The sequence below is a fragment of the Phycodurus eques genome, chromosome 4 (genome assembly GCF_024500275.1).
Source record: "Phycodurus eques isolate BA_2022a chromosome 4, UOR_Pequ_1.1, whole genome shotgun sequence".
Lineage (NCBI taxonomy): Eukaryota > Metazoa > Chordata > Actinopteri > Syngnathiformes > Syngnathidae > Phycodurus > Phycodurus eques.
In genome coordinates, this window is record NC_084528.1 from 25,077,762 (window position 1) to 25,098,399 (window position 20,638).

General features: G+C 40.5%; 1 protein-coding gene across 3 annotated transcripts; it reads right to left on the reverse strand.

Annotated features, from left to right (window-relative positions):
* Positions 1-263: 263 nt before the first annotated feature.
* col28a1b (collagen, type XXVIII, alpha 1b) lies at positions 264-19,358 on the reverse strand. Of its 3 annotated transcripts, none has more exons than XM_061674787.1 (35): positions 19,274-19,358; positions 18,878-19,011; positions 16,636-17,201; positions 16,104-16,124; positions 15,948-16,007; positions 15,276-15,329; positions 15,152-15,196; positions 15,055-15,081; positions 14,893-14,937; positions 14,772-14,816; positions 13,169-13,222; positions 12,004-12,072; positions 11,776-11,844; positions 10,403-10,471; positions 8,009-8,077; positions 7,551-7,619; positions 7,419-7,487; positions 6,610-6,678; positions 6,436-6,507; positions 6,277-6,345; positions 5,305-5,376; positions 5,156-5,224; positions 4,955-5,023; positions 4,817-4,885; positions 4,677-4,745; positions 4,547-4,615; positions 3,441-3,509; positions 3,298-3,366; positions 3,125-3,205; positions 2,816-2,851; positions 2,713-2,749; positions 2,085-2,639; positions 1,710-1,900; positions 978-1,197; positions 264-671 (listed from the first exon to the last, which is right to left on the reverse strand). In XM_061674787.1, the coding sequence occupies exons 2-35, from the start codon at positions 19,005-19,007 to the stop codon at positions 502-504; spliced, it is 3,516 nt and encodes a 1,171-aa protein (XP_061530771.1). In that variant the 5' UTR covers positions 19,008-19,011; positions 19,274-19,358; the 3' UTR covers positions 264-501. The 3 variants fall into 3 exon arrangements, with proteins under 3 accessions (XP_061530771.1, XP_061530769.1, XP_061530772.1); XM_061674785.1 differs by having other exon boundaries at positions 16,636-17,204; XM_061674788.1 differs by lacking the exons at positions 18,878-19,011; positions 19,274-19,358 and adding an exon at positions 18,317-18,468 and having other exon boundaries at positions 16,636-17,204.
* Between the last annotated feature and the right edge of the window lie 1,280 nt (positions 19,359-20,638).

The window sequence follows — 20,638 nt, forward strand, 5'->3', positions numbered from 1 at the left end:
ATTGACAATATATTATCTCTTATTAATGATTAATAAGAGGGTTAATTTATCATTTAATTGGATATAATGCCATAATAAAATAAATATCATCAATGTGAATGTAAATTCTCTTTAGGCTATAGATTATTTAAAATGTCAATCATAAGCTGGAATCCTTCACCCACCTTATTTATTAATTAAAAAAAGTATACCAGTAATTATTATTTACTTTTTTTTATCACACTGTGACAACAGTGATTCAAAAATAAGTTTTATTTATGGCATTACACAGATTTAAAGAAACATTACAAAAATATAACGTATAAAAAGTTAAGTGTTTAAAAGTATTCAAGTACGTTAAGTAACATCACAGACATAACTTTTCTCCTCTTTGGTAATAATTCAAATGTTATTTACGTCATGCTTTTTATACACAAAAGCACCTTTACAATGAAGATTATTATTGTCATTCTAATGATGATGATGGTGGTGATGACATATAGAGTCTGTATTACGTTGAGGTTAGACCCGGACGCAGGTTTGTTTGCATCTCTTCTCGCTGTCAAACTGGTTGGCATTACCGCGGCAACCTCCGAACCAGAACTGAGCGCATGCGTTGGCCTCGGAGTCGTAGTACCAGCGCACCACATAGTCTCGGCACGGGCCAGGGTCCAATGGCGCGTTGCACAGCTCTGTTTGGACAAAACACCTTCACTCGACACACACTTCAACAAAATGACTTACTTACTTTGTGTGTGTCATTAAATGAGCAATACATTCATAAATATCGGAGGGAAAAAAGGCGTAATAATATAAGAAAATAAATCTAAGCCATGAATTCTGAAATTTGAGGAAAAAGTAGAAGTTGAAAAAAAAAAAGCATAATTCTATGACAGCAAAGTCATAGTGTTACGAAATTGTATGTTATCGAGAAATTCATAATTTTATGAAAGTTTGTATTTTATTTTCAATAAAAGTGTAAAACCTCTATTACTTACCGGGGGTGACCTGTGGCGCTGAAAGCGGCGTCTTGACGGTGGGAGCAGTGGGCCCGTTGACTCCCGTCCTGGCCGAGTGTCGGGTGGGGGTCTTGCCGTCCGGTCTCAAAAGCGTTCTCTCAAAGAACGGAAGCCTCTGCGTTTCCGACGAGCTCCGGTCGTCCACTTTCGGTCTCGGAGTGGTCGCTTGTCTATCGGGATGAGATTCTCGTGGACGGGGCTGTCCAAGAGAAAACATATTTACATTCAAACGATGCTAAGCTAACTTAGCATACCAAAAGCTAACCACGATGACGACGACAAAATCAAGGATAGCGCCCCCTGGAATTGTTTCAAAAATTCAGCCCCCGAAGCTCTTTTGACGAAACATGAAATTTGACAGGTATGTCTATCATGAGTAGACCCAGAAAAAAGTCTCTAGAAGCCGTGCCTAAAGATTCTCACGAAGCCATTTTGGCTTGCAGGACCACTTCCAGGGGTCCTTCAAAGACAAACTCATCCTAGAGATGTTGTCCAATTGCTACCAAATATGAAGGATATATACTATACATATGGATTACATTAGATTTAAAAAAACAATTTTTAGTTCTCATCATTGCATGTGAGCGGAGTATGGTGGTAAATTTTGGTGACTCGCTATAAAAGCTAAAATTCTAGTACCAGTAATATAAAGTACCGGTAGCTCATTATTGCGTTGATGCGGTGGAAATAGGGTCCAATAGTTGTCCTCACCGTCATCTGAACCCGGCGGAAGTCTCCCATGAATGTGGGCGTGTCCATGTTGGTTCTGGTCCAGGGAGGCTGCCGGACGTCACTACCTGCGCCCTCGGGGCGTCCCAGAGGAAGTCTGCCATTCGGGAGCGAGCTGAAAAGAACGCTACTGCTGTCCTCGCAAATGTTGCTCAGGAGTTTGTGCTCCAGGGCTGAAATGGAGAGAAATGGTGGAAAAATCATTGATAAGAGCTAGAGAGGTGGAAGCTAAATGAGCAGTTTAGTCTGGTGAGAAAATTCTAACCCTGAACCTCAGAACTTTGAGACGGACATGTTAACCACGTTCAACCGTGCTGCCAAGCAACAACCTTCAACCACAAATAACACCACAATCACCTGGCAGCGTTTTGAAGTCGTTGATGAGGTACACGTGGTCTGCGTCGGGTTCCGAGGCCATGACATCCAGCTCCTTCTTGAACTCTCCAAAAAGTGGATCGCTGGTGTTCACAACCCCGATCACGAACATCTCGATCTCAGCCGCCCGGGTCTCCCTCACTGCACTCTCCAGACTGACCGAATCCCTCTTATCGGCCTGTCCGTCAGTAATGACCACGGCCACCTTCCTGACACCCCGCCGGGCCGCCCGGAACAACCTGCTGGCCTGGTGGACCGCACTGCCCGTGAAGGTGCCCTCGCCCAGGTAGGTCATGGAGCGCACCGCCGCCTTCACCTGGTCTCGCGATGCATCCTGGCTGAGGCTGACCACAACTACATTGATGTGACTGTAGAGCACCAAGCCCACCCGGGTGGTGTCCTGGCCAACCGACGCCCGGTCCACCAAGGCGCTCACGAAGTCCTTGACCACTTCAAAGTTGTCGGGTCCCACACTTTCTGAGCTGTCGATGACGAAGACTAACTCCAGGGGGCTCTGGCGGCACGTCACCCCGCAATCTGGGACGGAAGGCTTTAGGGTAAATACAAGCCAGGCAAACGGAGGAACTGCTTCACAACATTTTTTACTTACTGCAGATGGATCGCACAATTTTGATGATTTCTTCCCTCTGCAAAAGGGGAAAATATGAGTTTTTGTCAGCGCATGGCAGGAAAGTTTGAGGATTTGGACTTACCGTAAGTCCAGGTTCTCCTTTTTGTCCGACTCTACCCTGTAATTTAAAAAGAGTGTATGTTAGCATACATTGTTTGGCAAAGGAAATTTGCCCTCCTTGGTGAGGTGTACTGGGCAACCGGGAGGAGACCTTGGGGGCAAGCCTATTAGACCCACTGTAACGATATGGTACATCCCAGGCCGGGATCTGCTGGTTCTGAGAGGCAAAACCTTCCATTCTCATCTTCAGAATAGCTCCCAAAGAAAACAATTAAATATGTTGCCTCAATAACCATCCAATCATAACTGGTCTAACAACAAAATCAGATACCAAAGGTCCGGTAACTCCTGGTTCTCCAGCCGTCCCTCTATCTCCCTTTTTCCCTTTCTCACCAGCAAATCCTCGGTCACCCTGCAAGAGGAATGTAGCATCTATCTTGTCAGTCTTTCACCACAAATCCGCAAACAGAAGGTAACTTGAATGTGTCCGCAGGACAGCGCTACCTTATCACCCGGTAGTCCGACTCCAGCAGGTCCCCTTGGGCCGGGGATCCCCTGAAATCCAGACTCCCCCTGGAAAGAGGTCATGATGTTTACACTTTGGCAATGATTGGACAAAAAGTGGAGTCAGCGGTTTCCAGTTGTACCTTTTGTCCTTGGATGCCCTCTCCTGGGGGACCCTGTGGACCCGGAGGTCCGATCACGCCAATGGAACCCTGCAGGGATAAAGCAAAGATTCAGGTTTCAGATAATTCGTGCAAAGGTGGGGACTCGAGTCACATGACTTGACCCGAGTCTCACTCACTTTTAGGATCGACCCCCTGGACTTTGACCTGGTATTCATGAGATGATTCGTGAGATGATTTTTATAACGCAGCTCATTGGTTTACGTTTCATTTTTGTAATGTAAAATTACATACAGGTTTTTAAACATGGTCACCACACATATGAAACTAACCTGTACTCTATTAACAAAGATTACAATTGTAATTTTTTTCACTGCAAACAAGACTCTGTGGCTCTAAATGAGCCACTCGAATGTACTACTGAATTAAAGAGGACAAAGGAAGAATGCAGATAGTTCGCATTTTTCACCATAACTACATTTGTAAGGGTGGCTGTCATGCATATTGCATACTGTGCAACTTAATTCTCCATTAACCAGGTTAATTACACATCCAATTAAATTTCACCAGCAGAAAGCAAACAAGTGGCAGCACGGTGACCGACTGGTTAGCACATCTGCCTCAGAGTTCTGAGGACCGGGGGTTCAAATCCCGGGCCTCGCCTGCGTGGAGTTTGCATGTTCTCCCCGTGCCTGTGTGGGTTTTCTCCTTGTACTCTGGTTTCCTCCCACATCCCAAAAACATGCATGGTAGGTTGACTGAGGACTCTATATTGTCCATAGGTGTGAATGTGAGTGTGAATGGTTGTTTGTTTGTGTGCCCTGCGATTGGCTGGCAACCAGTTCAGGGTGTACTCTGCCTCTCGCCCGAAGATAGCTGGGATAGGCTCCAGCACTCCCGAGACCCTAGTGCGGATAAGCGGTACAGAAAATGGATGGATGGAAAACAAACAAGTGCATACTTTTTGTAAAAACAAGTCAGTATTCTCCGATCACTCAGATATATGTGACTGAGCAAGAGTGTTTGATTTGACTTATGACTTGCTTCACCCAAGTAATGACTCAACTTGGGTGAGTTACTCCCACCTCCAGACTCAAGCGTACAAAAAATATTCTGGCACTGACTACCTTTCGCCCTTGGAGTACAATTCCTGGTGGTCCTGCAGCTCCAGAAGGTCCAGGTAGGCCTCTTTCTCCCTGGATTAAACAAGATAAAGTGATCTTCTTGTTACCATTTTTCACTATACTTCACATTTACCTTTGCTCCAGGTAGGCCTACACCATCTGCTCCAGTCTCTCCCGTCAAGCCAAGACGTCCCGGAGGACCCTTTAGGCCAAGAGTTAGGCATCATGAGGTCGTGCAAAGACTCGATTCCAATGTCGGACTTTGATACTCACCGGAGGGCCTGGAAAGCCTTCACCTTTACCCCCAGGTAACCCAGAAGACCCCGGTGGGCCTCTGTCACCCTTCAAAACAAACCACAGTGTCAGCTCTGTGGCTCACGATGGCGTTAAGTATCTCATCTAGTATCTTACCTTGGGTCCAGTGATACCATGCCCTGGCTCGCCTACAGCTCCAGCGAGACCTTGTGGGCCTGGATCTCCCTGAACGAGGGGAGGGGGGGTATTCAATGGGTAAAGTTGATTTGGGATACAGGTGAGTAACAAGCTTGGTACCAGAATGAATTAACCTCATAAGTCAAGGTACTACTTTACTTGGGTGTCCTGCGGTCTTACCTTGGCACCCGGTAACCCCCTCCCTGGTTGTCCAGGTGCACCAGGTGACCCGATAAATCCTGGATCCCCCTAAATACAAAAATAAAAAAACTCTGGAAGTCAGAGTCCATACTGAAAGTACCCATGATGACTGCTTTGAAAGTCCTTACCTTTGCCCCTGCTGGCCCCACGGGACCAACAGCGCCTGGCTGGCCCCTGGTACCTCGGTCCCCTCTGGCTCCCTGGCGAAAAACCATGTGAACTTTGTTGATATGACTACAAACAATGATCATAAAAATCACTTTATATAGACCTTTTCATCATGCCGTCAAACGTACTTCCAGGTGCATTCTACAATGGCACCACTAGTAAATAAACCCTTCTGTGTCGTTTGATAAATGTAGTGTATTTCGTAACCTTGAGTTGGGGTAGCCACTTTTAAAGGGACAGACTGGGAACCTAACCTATAAAATTTTTGGAAGGCCTTTTCCAACAAGTATAAATAAAAGTTTGGTTGGGTTGTCGTTTTTTTGAGAAATTTACCAAAACATAATGGCTAGCCTGCTAGCTAACATCAGCTCTAGTTTAGGTAGTGCTAATGCTAGCTAGTGTTTGCCCAGATGTAAAACAAATAAGTTTCGATGAATGTCTAGGCCCAGGATAACAAACAGCAGTTTCCATTGTAAAAAAATACTGCATCAGTTACATCATCACGGCGAGTTAAGTTTGACTGAATGTGAACATTTGTGCCATTAATCCAGGGAAGAGAAAAGTCAATTAATTAGCCAATCCCGCAATGATCATGCTAACTACAGTGCCATGAAAAAGTATTGGCTCCGTTTTAAAATTCTTTTTTATTTTTTTTGTATAGTTTCCCCACTTTAATGATTAAGATATATATGTAAATATGTAAATTTCATACAACGATAACCCAAGTAATGATTTTATAGACACATTCAAACTAAAAAGGCTAAAAACACAATTGAAGCCATTTTTCCTGTTTACTCAATCGCTCTGCCCTGGTCATATGACATAGTAGCGTTTGTTTACTAGAGGTGCCATCTGAGGTTTAGCCACCTGGAAGTACGTGACATCATGGTGAAAAGATCTATAAAAGAAGACTTCTTCGTAAGAAGCTTCACCTTCTCTCCAGGGGCCCCTTTACCAGGACTGCCATCTGGTCCCCTGGGCCCCGGAAACCCGATGTCACCCTGACATTGAAAAATGACAACACATTACTTTTTTTTGTTTTTGTATAAAATGTTACTATATTGCCGTATGAACAGGGTCATTGGTGGTACCTTTTGCCCAGGGGTCCCGTCCTCTCCCGGCTGACCTGGTATGCCTGGTAGGCCCTCGGCTCCCACGTCTCCCTGAGGAATAAACTCAATGTTAGTGGTGGTTAAATGCAAAATTTTTCTTGATCTTTTTAACATTATTGATGACATTTAGAGGTGAACGTTGTTTATATTTACTTTTGGACCTGGCACTCCCACACCTCTCTCACCGGGTGGTCCCGGTACTCCAGAGAATCCCTGATTTCCCTGCATTTTCACACAAAACATTTTTGTTATTGCTTTTTTCCACGACTAAAAATATGTATTATGCCTTCTAAAATAATTTTTTTTACCTTTATTAATGTTCCAAACACTGGAAAACAATTTCTTGCATTTGTTTTCTTTGCCACGAATAGCGAAAATCTGCGAGTAATTGACGCTTCTAAAAAGGTTCATAATCGAATTTGAATTGAATTGAATTAGACAAGCCTGACAAAATGAAGCTCCTGCCCTTACTTCAACATAGTTTCCTCAGCACTACAATGCTTCAAGATGATGCATGGTAGGCACAACTAGCAAGATTTTTACATTAGATATGGCTTGATTTATATCTATTTTTTTTTAACAAATAAACAATATGTTCTCTCAAAAATATGCAAAAATGCTAATTTGCGAATAAAGAATGGAAAACATGAGGGGGAACACTATACAAGGCCGTAACTACTGTCACAATTCTACTAAACAGTGAGCCGCCTTGTGATGACATTCACAGTTCATATTTGCGTATGACTAACTTTGGATAATGAGCCACATGCTGCTTTACAATTTAATTAATAACCCGGCCAGTCTGACTGGTTTGATTGACAGGACTGTCTGCATCATTTGCATATTTATGTGCGAACATATGCGAAAGCAATTACGATGCAATCAAAATGTTAAACAGCTGAAATGTCCATCAGAATTAGCATTAGCATCATAGCGATAACAAACGCCTACACCTGCTATACCTTAGGTCCCGTTATTCCCACACCTGGACCTCCTCTGGGGCCTACGGGTCCAGGCGGGCCTTGATCACCCTGAAAGAAAGAAAAGAAATGCTGTTAGTTGGCAACGTCAAGGTTTACAGTATTTTTTTATACCTTTTCTCCTTGGATTCCGACACCGGAAGCGCCGACTGGACCTGGCAACCCAGGTGGGCCGAGGCTCCCCTGAGAACAAAAATGAGCGCTGAATGTTTTTGTTTTTTTCCTAATATAAAATTTTCAATGAATGCAAAAGTATAGTGAACCCCAGTTCATTGGGGGGATATGTTCCAGACCCACACACAATAGGTGAAAATCCACGACACAAAGAAATAATATAAAAAGGATTTTATTTTTAGTTTTACCCCTCCCACACGCTTTAAACAGGTTTATTTACTTATTAAAACACTTATTAAAACATACTTATTAAAACATACTTATTAAAACATACTTGTATTAGTGCCTGTTACTAGTCTAAATATGCTATGTAGCAGAGAGCGAACGATGAACTGCGATATAGCGGGGAACACAATGTATCACGAGAGCATAAAATTTTGTTGATGTTGTTTTTTTACCTTGTCGCCTTTGAACCCGATGCCAGGTAGCCCACGATTCCCCCGGGGTCCTTCGAATCCTCGATCCCCCTGTAAAATGTCGATGCAGTAATAAATAGTATTATATGCCATCGTTTTCAATTAAAATGTATTGGATATAAAAGTTCAATATTGGCGGCACGGTGGACGACTGGTTAGAGCATCAGCCTCACAGTTCTGAGGACCGGGGTTCAATCCACGGCCCCGTCTGTGTGGAGTTTGCATGTTCTCCCCGTGCCTGCGTTGGTTTTCTCCGGGCACTCCGGTTTCCGCCCACATCCCAAAAACATGCATTAATTGGAGGCTCTAAATTGCCCGTAAGTGTGAATGTGGGTGAGAATGGCTGTTTGATTGTATGTGCCCTGCGATTGGCTGGCAACCAGTTCAGGGTGTACCCCGCCTCCTGCCCGATGACAGCTGGGATAGGCTCCAGCACGCCCGCGACCCTACTGAGGAGAAGCGGCTCAGAAAATGGATGGATGGATGGAAGTTCAATATTCTTTTTTTACCCCCAAAAAACATTTAAAACCAAACGGTTAAAGATTACATGCACATTTGTTGTACTTCAATGTTAAAACCGAACTGTACTTAAGAAATGCACTGTACTGTATTATACAACCCCAATTCCAATGAAGTTGTGTTAAACATAAATAAAAACAAAATACAATGATTTGCAAATCATGTTTGACCTATATTTAATTGAATACACTACAAAGACAAGATATTTCATGTTCAAACTGATAAACTTGATTGTTTTTAGCAAATAATCATTAACTTAGAATTTTATGGCTGCATCATGTTCCATAAAAGCTGGGACAGGGTCATGTTTTCCACTGTGTTACATCACCTTTTCTTTTAACAATATTCAATAAACGTTTGGCAACTGAGGACACAAATTGTTGAAGCTTTGTAGGTGGAATTCTTTCCCATTCTTGCTTGATGTACACCTTCAGATGTTCAACAGTCCGGAGTCTCTGTTGTCATATTTTATGCTTCATTATGCGCCACACATTTTCAATGGGAGACAGGTCTGCACTGCAAGCAGGCCAGTCTCGTACCCGCACTCTTTTAGTACGAAACCACGCTGTTGTAACACGTGCAGAATGTGGTTTGGCATTGTCTTACTGAAATAAGCAGGGGCGTCCATGAAAAAGACGTTGCTTGGATGGCAGCATATGTTTTTCCAAAACCTGTATGTACCTTTCAGCATTAATGGTGCCTTTGTAGATGTGTAAGTTACCCATGCCATTGGCACTAACACAGCCCCTTACCATCACAGATGCTGGCTTTTGAACTTTGCGTCCATTAACAATCCAGATGGTTCTTTTCCTCTTTGGCCCGGAGGACACGACGTCCGCAATTTCCAAAAACAATTTGAAATGTGGACTCGTTGGACCACAGAGCACTTTTCCACTTTCCATCGGTCTATCTTAGATGAGCTCAGGCCCAGAGAAGCCGGTGGTGTTTCTGGGTGTTGTTGATAAATGGCTTTTGCTTTGCATAGTAGAGTTTCAAGTTGCACTTACGGATGTAGCGCCAAACTGTATTTACTGACATTGGTTTTCTGAAGTGTTCCTGAGCCCATGTGGTGATATCCTTTACACATTGATGTCGGTTTTTGATGCAGTGCCGCCTAAGGGATCGAAGGTCACGGGCATTCAATGTTGGTTTTTGGCCTTGCCGCTTACATGGAGTGATTTCTCCAGATTCTCTGAAACTTTTGATATTATGGACCGCAGATGATGAAATCCCTAAATTACGTACGTTGAGGAACATTGTCCTAAAACTGTTTGACTATTTTCTCACACACTTGTTCACAAAGAGGTGAACCTCACCCCATCTTTGCTTGTGAATGACTGAGCAATTCAGGGAAGCTCCTTTTATACCCAATCATGGCACCCACCTGTTCCCAATTAGCCCGTTCACCTGTGGGATGTTCCAAACTGGTGTTTGATGAGCATTCCTCAACTTTCTCAGACTTTTTTGCCACCTGTCCCAGCTTTTTTGGAACGTGTTCCAGCCATAAAATTCCAAGTTAATGATTTTTTGCTAAAAATAATAAAGTTTATCAGTTTGAACATGAAATATCTTGTCTTTGTAGTGTATTCAATTAAATATAGGTTGAACATGATTTGCAAATCATTGTATTCTGTTTTCATTTATGTTTAACACAACGTCCCAACTTCATTGGAATTGGGGTTGTAAAATGTTTTTTTATCTCTGTAACATTATGCACAATTTGAGCCTTTAATTATCTGATTCCTTTGCATACCAAGAGAGGAAAACCACATACCACCAGTGGTACTAGTACCACACTTTGACAATCCTTGTTTTACATGATGTGTATTCTGTTATTTACATGGCAACAAGTCCCACCTTGGGTCCTGGCTGTCCCTCTCCGGGCGATCCCGGGTTTCCTTGAGTTCCAGGTGGTCCAAGAGGACCCTGAAACAAGGGAGCAAATGGTAAGTAAGTAAAGTGTGTAAGAAAATGTAAATATGTATTATATTGTCTCCTATGGGCCACACAGCAGAAGTGTGCATGTAACACAAAACATTGTGTCCTATTTTCTTTTCGTGCTTGGCCTGCAATCAGTGTTTCTTCCCTCACTGCTCTTTTTCCAATTTTGACTAAATGTATTTACCTGACAAAGCCTGCAACAAACATTAAACATTTTACGAACGCAGTACACACTGTACTGACTGGGATACAATAGAATTATTATTGATAAACAATATGCTGCAGTGGAAGTAGAAATAAATAAATAAATAAATAAATGTGGGAAAAAAAAGTCATAAAATGTTTGTCATAAAATAGAATGGGCATTTAAAAAAAAACATCAAGTAAATCAAATTCTCAAAAAAAAATGAAAAGACCATTAAATAAAAAGTCAAGTAAGTAAAATTGTCATTGAAAGAATACGAACATTTTAAAAAATTAATAAAAATGAAAAGACAATAAATACGAAAAATAAATGATCATTAAATAAAAAGACAAGTTAATCAAAAACCCATTAAAGAAATTTTAAATACTAGTCAAGAAAGACTGCTAAATAACATTTTCCTAAATAATAAAAAAAGATATTCAATAAATAAAAAGTCAAGTAAATAAAATTGTCATTGAATAAATACAAAGCCATTAAATAAATGAAAAAAGAAGTGAATCAACTTGTCATTAAATTGACATAAGGCCATTAAACGAATTAAAAATAAAAAAAAACCATCAAACATCACAAATATCATAAAAAGGCAATTTAATTAATACAATGGTAACTAAATAACGTAAACAGTCCAAATAACAAATACAGTGGCCATTAAATAAATAAGAAGGCAAGTGAATCAAAATGTCAATAAATTCATAAAAACAGGCCAGTAAATAAATTAAAAATACTGGTACTAGTAAAAAAAAAAAAGACTAGTGAATGAAATTATCAGAAAATAGATCTAAAGACTAATAAATAAATACAAAGTTAAGTAAATCAAATCAAAATTTCAAGTATTAATATTATAAAATACTTTTATTCTTAAATTATAATTCTTTATTATATTTATTTAATTTTGGCACGCACAAAAAAATTAATCCCTAGAGCTTACGTGATAAATTTTTTATTGATTTTTTAAAATCTGTACAATTAACTGATCACTGACTACATTTGTAAACAATCACCAATCATCATAATTAATGGCAAACCACAAACATTGAATACAAAACAACATATTTTAATACATTAACATTGTGTTGATACTGACTGGTAGTCCTGGTTCTCCGATACCAACTGGACCAGTTGGTCCTGGTCTTCCCTGGTTGCCTTTTTCCCCCTGAAAACATTTTATGTTATTATTCTTATGTATGTGTGTGTGTGTGTGTGTGTGTGTGTGTGTATATGTATGTATATGTGTATATATATATATATATATATATATATTATATATATATATATATATATATATATATATAAATTAAGGTAAATGAGTCACCTTGGCTCCTGGGAATCCAATCCCAAAGTCCCCTGGTGGTCCAGTATTACCGCTTGGTCCTCTGTCACCCTGTCATCAATGACAACACATTAGAAAATGACAAATTATTACAAAACCATACTTCCGACTATGATTGGCCAAATAGTCCATAGTTGCAACTTTTTTTGTGGCAATTTAGCGCTAAAGAGAAGACTGTGAATACTTCTTTGTGATATCTTCTCTGAATTCATGTCTAAAATTGTCCCATGTGCTATAAATCAATTCGTATCACCCGTCCATAAAGACATCTTTGTCCATAAAGTTACGGGTCAGCCTGAGGGCTGGTTCGTTAAAGGTCGTACACTGTATGCGTGTGATTGTGTGACACACAATGCAACGACACCAACAAAGGCCATTTATGGGAAAATAACTTTCAAAATATGCAATCATGATGCTGTTTTTTGCTTGTCATTTTGAAACTTCCTCATGATCTCCTGTGACAAACAGTTTAGCGATAAGCAATGGGGGTTTTAAGAAGCCGTGGCCTGGACATAGGCAAAATAACCCTAAATTGGGTGACTTGAATCAAAATGTCAGACGTCTTGTGTTTTTTTTTTGGGCCATGGCTTTTTCTTCTTCACTTTTTTTTGTGGGTCGACTTATGATGGACATGCCTACCAAATTTCATGGTGCTAATTGAAACTGGCTGTGGGGTCTGAATTTTAAAAACATTCAGGTGGTGGTACAGAGCCCAAATAACCACTTCAAACCAAAATGGCAGACTTCCTGCGTCTTTTCAGTCATAGCTTCTCGAGACTTTTCTGTTGATCTACTCATGATAGACATTCCTACCACATTTCATGTTGTTAAGTCCTTGTGGTGCTCAAGTTAGGGGAAAAAAAAAACATCTTGGGGGCGCAACTGAGCTCAAATGTCCCGTAAAGTGGCAGACTTCTTGTGGCATTTCCAGCAAAGCTTCTAAAGACTGTTTTTGCGGGTCTACTCATGATAGACATGCCTACAAAATGTCATGTTACTATGTGAGACTGACTTTGGGGGCTGGACTTTCTAAAAATTCTGGGCGGTTCTACCAAGCCAATTTATGGCCTTGCCAGGTTTAAATGCCTGCAAATTTTGTCTGATGGCTCTTCAGTTCAAAGATTTTTTCTTTTAAGTTTCAAATTACTTTTTGTCCTGTTGGTCCCTCGGGGCCAATGTCTCCAGGTGGTCCAATTTCACCCTGTGAAATACATTTAATATTTGAATCAAACAGACATGATCTGTAATTAATAATGTCAGTTATATGTGTTCATTTTCTAACCCCTGGTAGAAACAGAACAAAAGTAGATAAAAGTCAGAATCCCTGGCTTTCATGTTCTATAGCTTCGCACAAGAAAACACATTTTATTCGGACAAGCGAGTGTCCAGGTCGCTGCGCTAATCTCGTCACACAATGTCCAAGAAAAATATCCTGCGAGCCTGGATTCCCCGCTTTTAGGATGAGGATTAGCCGGAAGCCAATATTCACATTCCATGAGTGCAGAGGTGAATAAAGACAAATTTTGCTTCCAGTCGTGTCATATGGTACGCTTTGATGTAGACGTTTTGTAGCAAAAAGAAAGGCTGGGAGAATGTGTTGCCATTTTTGTTCATATTAGCATAATAATACAAAGAAGAATGAGGAAAAAAACAGTCATAAAGATAAGAGCACCGAGTTGAAAGGGTACCCAATGAAAATTATGACAGTATTATGTGGAAAAAAGAGTCAAAAAGTCAAAATGATTAAAAAAAGAGATATAATCAAAAAAATCATTAAGAGACAAGGATTTTTAAATAATCATTAAGAGACAAGGATTAACTTGTAATTTTACAAGAAAAAATACAATTCTGACAAAAAAATAGATCTAAAGATATGACAATAAACTCAAAAGTTACAAGAATAAACAGGAATAAAGTTGTCATATTACGATAAGGTGCTTTTAAAAAAATCATTAAAACAGGAGGATTAAGTCATAAATTTACAACAAAATGAAAAGAATGACGGCAAAAAATAGACTTAAAGCGATGACAGTCGAAAAGTTCCTAGAATAAAGTTGGAATGTTAGAAGAAAACAGTGGTCATGTTACGATAACTAATTTTTATTTGGGGGGGGGGGGGGGGGGGTAAGAAATCATACAAATACAAGGCTTGAGTCATAATTTTGTAAGCAATACAAATCATAACATACCGACGAAAAACAAGCCTAAAGAGAATAAAGTCAAAAAGTTAAGAGAGAAGTTTTTTTTTTCTTTTTTCTTTTTTTCAAAAAACTAGCCCGAAGGGTATGAAAACTAATTCAGAATATGTATTTTTTTCTATTTAAAAAATGATAAAGAGTGATAAATAAATTCTTTTCCCATAATTTTACAGCTTCATTCTTATAGAATTAAACATTTGCCCGCTAGCACTGACATTTTTAGAAAATTATTTCAAAAGAATTTACATTAACATTACAACTTTAGTTGTAAATTCAACACAATTTTTCTCCCAAAAGTTCTGACCTAATTCTTGTAAAATTCTGACTTTATTCTCACTGACTTAAGATTTGTTTTTGTAATACTTCATTAAAACTTAATTCCAGTGAAATGCTCCCATTTTTCACGTGATACTATGACTTTATTGTATAATTTTTTTTATGTGTGGTAACACAAAATATACTGTATAAACAACTCAGTGTAAATTGAATTTAATTACATTAAATTAAAATCATTTGATGAGATTTGTGAAAATTTAACTGCAAATATTATACCTGTTTTCCCTTTGGTCCTTGTGGTCCGAGAGGCCCCTGAAAACCCTAATAGATGACACCTGATTGATTATTGTGAACACTAATTCAGGGCTTTCGTTTGAAATAATAGTCAGGCACATACCGGGTCACCTTTTCCCCCAGGAGGCCCACAGTCTCCTCTCTCCCCCTAAAAAAACAAAACAAAAAAAACAAACCCCCAAAAAACCCCAATGTATGTATCATGTACTATCTGCATTTTAATTAATTTATTATGTATTAAATAAGGACTAAATAGGGCACCCACCTTGCTGCCCTTGAAACCCGAACGTCCCTGCAAGACAACCCTTCACAATTTAAAAGGCTCACCTCAAATAAACGCCACGAGATAAGACGAGGTTTACCTCACGGCCGTCGCTTCCTGGTCGGCCGTCCACGCCGGTCTCCCCCTTGAGTGGGGACACCGACATAGAAACATCCATTAATTGGATTTTTAAGCAATTAAATATTCATTTGTGGTGACCTTACCCTGGTTCCTTTGGGACCAGGCGGCCCTCTGAAACCCGGATCTCCTTTTCGCCCCTGAATTGAGACATTTTCATGGTAAAAATCACCCGCAATAACTGCAGTGGGGTTCCGTCAAGCAGAGGTGGCAAAAAGTACTCACACTGTGTCACACTTATGTAGAAGTAGAGAGAGAGTCAAAAAAAAAAACATTCAACAAATGTATAAAGAACATTTACTGTTATAGTAACACTCCATTACGAATAACTCATGCTACCAAAGTAGTAGCTGTGGCTAACGTCTTGTTTACAGTACTAATGCTAGCTTAGTATTGCTAGTGCTGCCATTTTGTTGAAACTGAATATACATGCGTTCTCTGTGATTATATCCCCGTTTTTGATGCCTCCTAAATCCCCATCATGGTTGACTTGCCCTCTCACAATTTGCATCTTTTTTTTTCAATGTTGCGTCGTCATCCGCGCAAATTAAATAAACAAGTGTATTTTGATAAAGTAAGGATTAGACAGTACAGATATCTGTTTTCAAGTGTTCGCAGTAAAACAAACAAACAAACAAAAAACTGTCAGAAAAATAAATACGTAAAGATACCTGAAAAATCTACTTATGTACAATAATTAAGTATTTGTTACTTTTGTTACTTCCCACCACTGTCAGAAAGTGTAGTAAAAAGCTCACCTGAGCTCCTGGTGGGCCTGGCTCTCCTCTTTCACACAAACACACCTGAGCTTCCGGACACTAATAAAAAGATCATAAAAGATAATAAGTCAGAATGATTGTCCGTGCTGTTAAAGTTGAAATAAAATAATGAGAACACAAAACAAAAACACTTACCTCTTGTAATACTACTGCGCCCTGGAAGCAAAATAACACACAAGAAGGTCAGTACAGTTTGAGAAGACTTGAAGGCAGCGTGAAAACGGAGCACTGCAGCAAGTTGGAGATTGTGGAGTAAAAACACTCCAGCTCCCATGCGTCGATAACCACAGACAAGTATTCTTTGATGAACGTAATGTACACCGTACAATAAATATCAAAGACAAGTAGAGTCCTCGATGAACCTAACCTACTGTACATGCTTTTGTAAACATCAAAGACAGGTGTAGTCTTCGATTAACCTTAATTTACACATTTTCCTAAATCTCAAAAGAAAATTTGATGAAAATTATTTGAAGAATTTAACATGTTTTTGTAAACATCAATAAGACAAGTGGAGTTTTGGATTAACCAAACCTACACGGAATCCTAAAGCTCAAAGACAAGTCATTGATTAACCTAATGTATGTATTTTGCTAAAGCTCAAAATGTTGTCCTTGATGAACCAAATGTAAATTTTTGTCAACATGAAAGAAACGCGTGCCCTCACCATCTCTTTGAGCAGCTTCTGTTCTAGCTGGGGGTCTTGGAGGCTATGCACAAACTGCTGAGCGGGCGCGCTGGCAATGGCCCTCAGTTTGGCGCTGTTGGCCCCCCGCTGGGCGATGTCGGACAGCCCCACCGTGAACATTATCACGCCGTGGTTCCTGGCCTGGGCGGCGGCCGCTATCACGTCGGGGTTCCGCGGGTGGTCCACGCCGTCCGTCATCAACACGGCCACGCGAACGCCGTCCTCCGGGGTCTCGTTCACCAGGAGCTCGGTGGCGTTTCCGATGGCGTATGTGGTGTACGTGCCGTGGCCGATGTAGCTCATGACGCTGACTCGGCCGTGGAAGGCGTCCAGGTTCGTCCACGCCGAGAAGCGCTGCTCCACGGACACTGAGCTGCTGTACTGCAGGGCGGCCATTTGCACGCTCAGCGTCCAGCCGGCGACCTGCAGCATGGACAGACGTGTACTGAAGCCCAGCACGAACGCCTTCTGCTTCTCAAACAGGAAGATTTTGGCACTCTCGGAGCTGTCCAGGATGAAGGCCACCTCCAGGGAGCACGGGCGAGCTGCTGCACACAAATACGATCAGATTCAACATCTGACATACATTTTTCTGCATCAAAGACAGCTTTGTGTCTTTGATAAACCTAACAAAAGTGTATTGTAAACAATTCAACGGATATTTTTGGTAACATCCCAACCCAACAAGTAAACATCGATGTTTGTCTTTGATAATCTTGATGTGCTTTTTTTGTGCAAATCCCAACCTGACATGTTTTTTTTTTCGTCAACATCAAAGACAACTTTGTGTTTTTTATAAATCAAAGCACTCTTTTCGCAAACATACCAACACAAGATGTACCGTATTCCTGATCAACGACAATCCCAACCTAACATGTTTTTCTTCAACATCAAAGACAAACTTTTGCCTTTGTCAACCTAACTTTACTTTCTGTAAAGTTCTACTCACACAAATTATAAAATGAAAATGTCGCTTTGGAGTGAAATTTCAGGATTAATCTAATTGTACTAGAACCATCAAAGACAATTTTGAGTCTTGGATTAACCTCACTTTTGTACTAACTAACTGACCTTCCCAATACCACCCAACCACTGACTGACTAACCTAATGCACCCACCTACTCACTCACGAACCAACCAACCAACTCACTCATTAACCAACTTTCTAACTGACTGGCCGGCCGGGTGGCTGACCGACTAACTAACTAACTAACTAACTAACTAACTAACCAACCCCAAGTATTTCAAGTCATCCACCCTTGCTATCTCTTCTCCCTGTAGCCTCACTCTTCCCCCACCACCCGTCTCATTCATGCACATATATTCTGTTTTGCTTCGGCTAATCTTCATTCCTCTGCTTTCCAGTGCATGCCTCCATCTTTCTAACCTCCGCCTGCTCCCTGCTTTCACTGCAGATCACAATGTCATCTGCAAACATCATGGTCCATGGGGATTCAGTCTAACCTCATTTGTTAGCCTATCCATCACCACTGCAAACAGGAAGGTGCATTCCCACCTCCACCTTAAATTCGTCTGTCACACCTACAGCACACCTCACCACTGTTCTGCTGCCCTCGTACATGTCCTGTATTATTCTAACATACTTCTCTGCCACTCCAGACAAAAACTCCACAGCCACCTCTCCTAGATGCTTCCATACCTCCACAGGAATGTCATCAGGACCAACTGCCTTTCCATTTTTCATCCTCTTTAATGCCTTTCTAACTTTCTCCTTACTAATCATTGCGTCTCGGATTAACCTTACTTTCCAACCGACCAGCCCACTCACCAACCAACCAACCAACCAACCAACCAAACATCCATCCATTTTCTGAGCATGCTTATCCTCACAAGGGACGCGGGCGTGCTGGAGCCTATCCCAGCTATCATCGCGCAGGAGGCGGGGTACACCCTGAACTGGTTGCCAGCCAATCGCAGGGCACATAGAAACAAACAACCATTCGCACTCACATTCACACCTACGGGCAATTTAGAGTATTCAAATAACCTACCCTGCATGTCTTTGGGATGTGGGAGGAAACCGGAGTGCCCGGAGAAAACCCACGCAGGGACGGGGAGAACATGCAAACTCCACACAGGCGGGGCCGGGGATTGAACACTGGTCCTCAGAACTGTTACAACAATCCACCCACCACACTCACTCACTCATTCACTCACTCACTCACTCACTCACTCACCAAGCAGCCATTCTTAACCTTACCATTTGATCCATCTTCGTACAACTTGTAGTTGTTCCTGCGTCCGTTGCGCCTCTGGGCAGTTGTCCTGTGCGGTAGAGCCCACAGCAGGAGGAGGATCCACACGAGTTCACTCAACTTGCACGCCTCCATCCTCCTAACCCGTGCGGGGCACAATTCAAACTCATTCACAAGATGTGCAGAATTGATTAAACTACCAACTAACCACGCCTGAACAATACGCTTCACATTTCAGTATACACTACTTCCTGATATTATGCCATGCTTTACATGCATAAATGCATCTTGTAAAAAATGCAAAGATATGAATCGTTTTGAAATGTTTTTACATGTTAAATTGCACATAACATACACAAAAACCTACAACAAAAACTTGCACATATGTTTAAAAAAATTACCCTGAATGTCATTGGGCCGAGGCCACTTGTTGCGGTCTTGTCACTTGGGGTCCTATCGGGGGCATCCCGCCTTGTAAAACCAGACTCAGACTGACTGTGGGTAAAGCTGATATGCGCTTGTTGTGTGCGTGCGTGTGTGCGTGTGTGTGTGTGCGTGCCAGGGAGGGCGGGGCCATCACTGATTTACAGTTTAGTTCCATAATAAAAAAACATGGATCCCAATAGTACTCCAAGTAGCACATTTTCCACTAGCTTAAGTGTTTTTTTCCCCTCCCTCCTCCAATGTTTTCAGCTGTTGCATATTGGATGTTCTACTGTACATGAACAAAAAAAGCAAACAACAAGCCAATAAGATTTCCACTCTCGCCCCCTAATGTGGAAAACAGATAAGCTGTTGTATGATTCCCATTCTGTACATGTACACATATTAAGCTTATTTCAAGCTAGAGCTGCTTCTAATGCTGAAAGGTAATGTCAGTTGTTGACTACGTGAGAATACAAACAAAACAAACAAATATATAAATAAATAACTAAATCCTGCTAATTCTGATATACAGTATAATAATCATCATGATAATAATCATTGTCGATAATCGATTATCACATTGAAATCGGTATAATGATAATAATCATAATAATAAATGATTGAAAATACTATAATTACTATAAGGATTCAAATTATGGTGATAATAATAATAGAGATAAACAAGTATTATTGTCATTGTCAACGTTATAATAATAATAATAATAATAGTTATAATAATAATATAATAATCATAATCATAATAATAAATGATCTTAGTTACTATTTCGTTACTATTATATTATAGAAGTGACTATTATTATTATTAATAAGAATAATCATCATCATAATTCATTAATAATGAAGATAAAATATTACCATTATTAATTACTGCGAAAAATGTGGAATATTTGAAATGTAGGAATTCTTGGAAAATGGAGAATAGTTCCCAAGAAGTTCTGAATTAGTTGAACACTTTAAATTTGAAATGGAAAAGGTGGGGAATCTTTTTGTTGAACGTCTCATTTAGTTTTTTTTTTTTTTTTTTTTTTTTTAGGGTGATGGAAGTGTGGAATTCGAGTAGAAATTGGAATGTAAAAACAATAACATCTTTTTTTAGGTGTAGAATAACATGTGTAAATGATCTTCAGCCTTCTCAGTTAATTACATAAAATAATATTACCTTTAAATAGAGCTTTAAAAAAAAATGTTACGTCACTGATGGTGTAGTGGTACACTCGCCTGACTTTGGTGCAGGCAGCGTGGGTTCAGTTCCCACTCAGTGACGGTATGAATGTGAAAGGTTGTCCGTGTCGATATGTGCCCTGCGACTGACTGGCGAC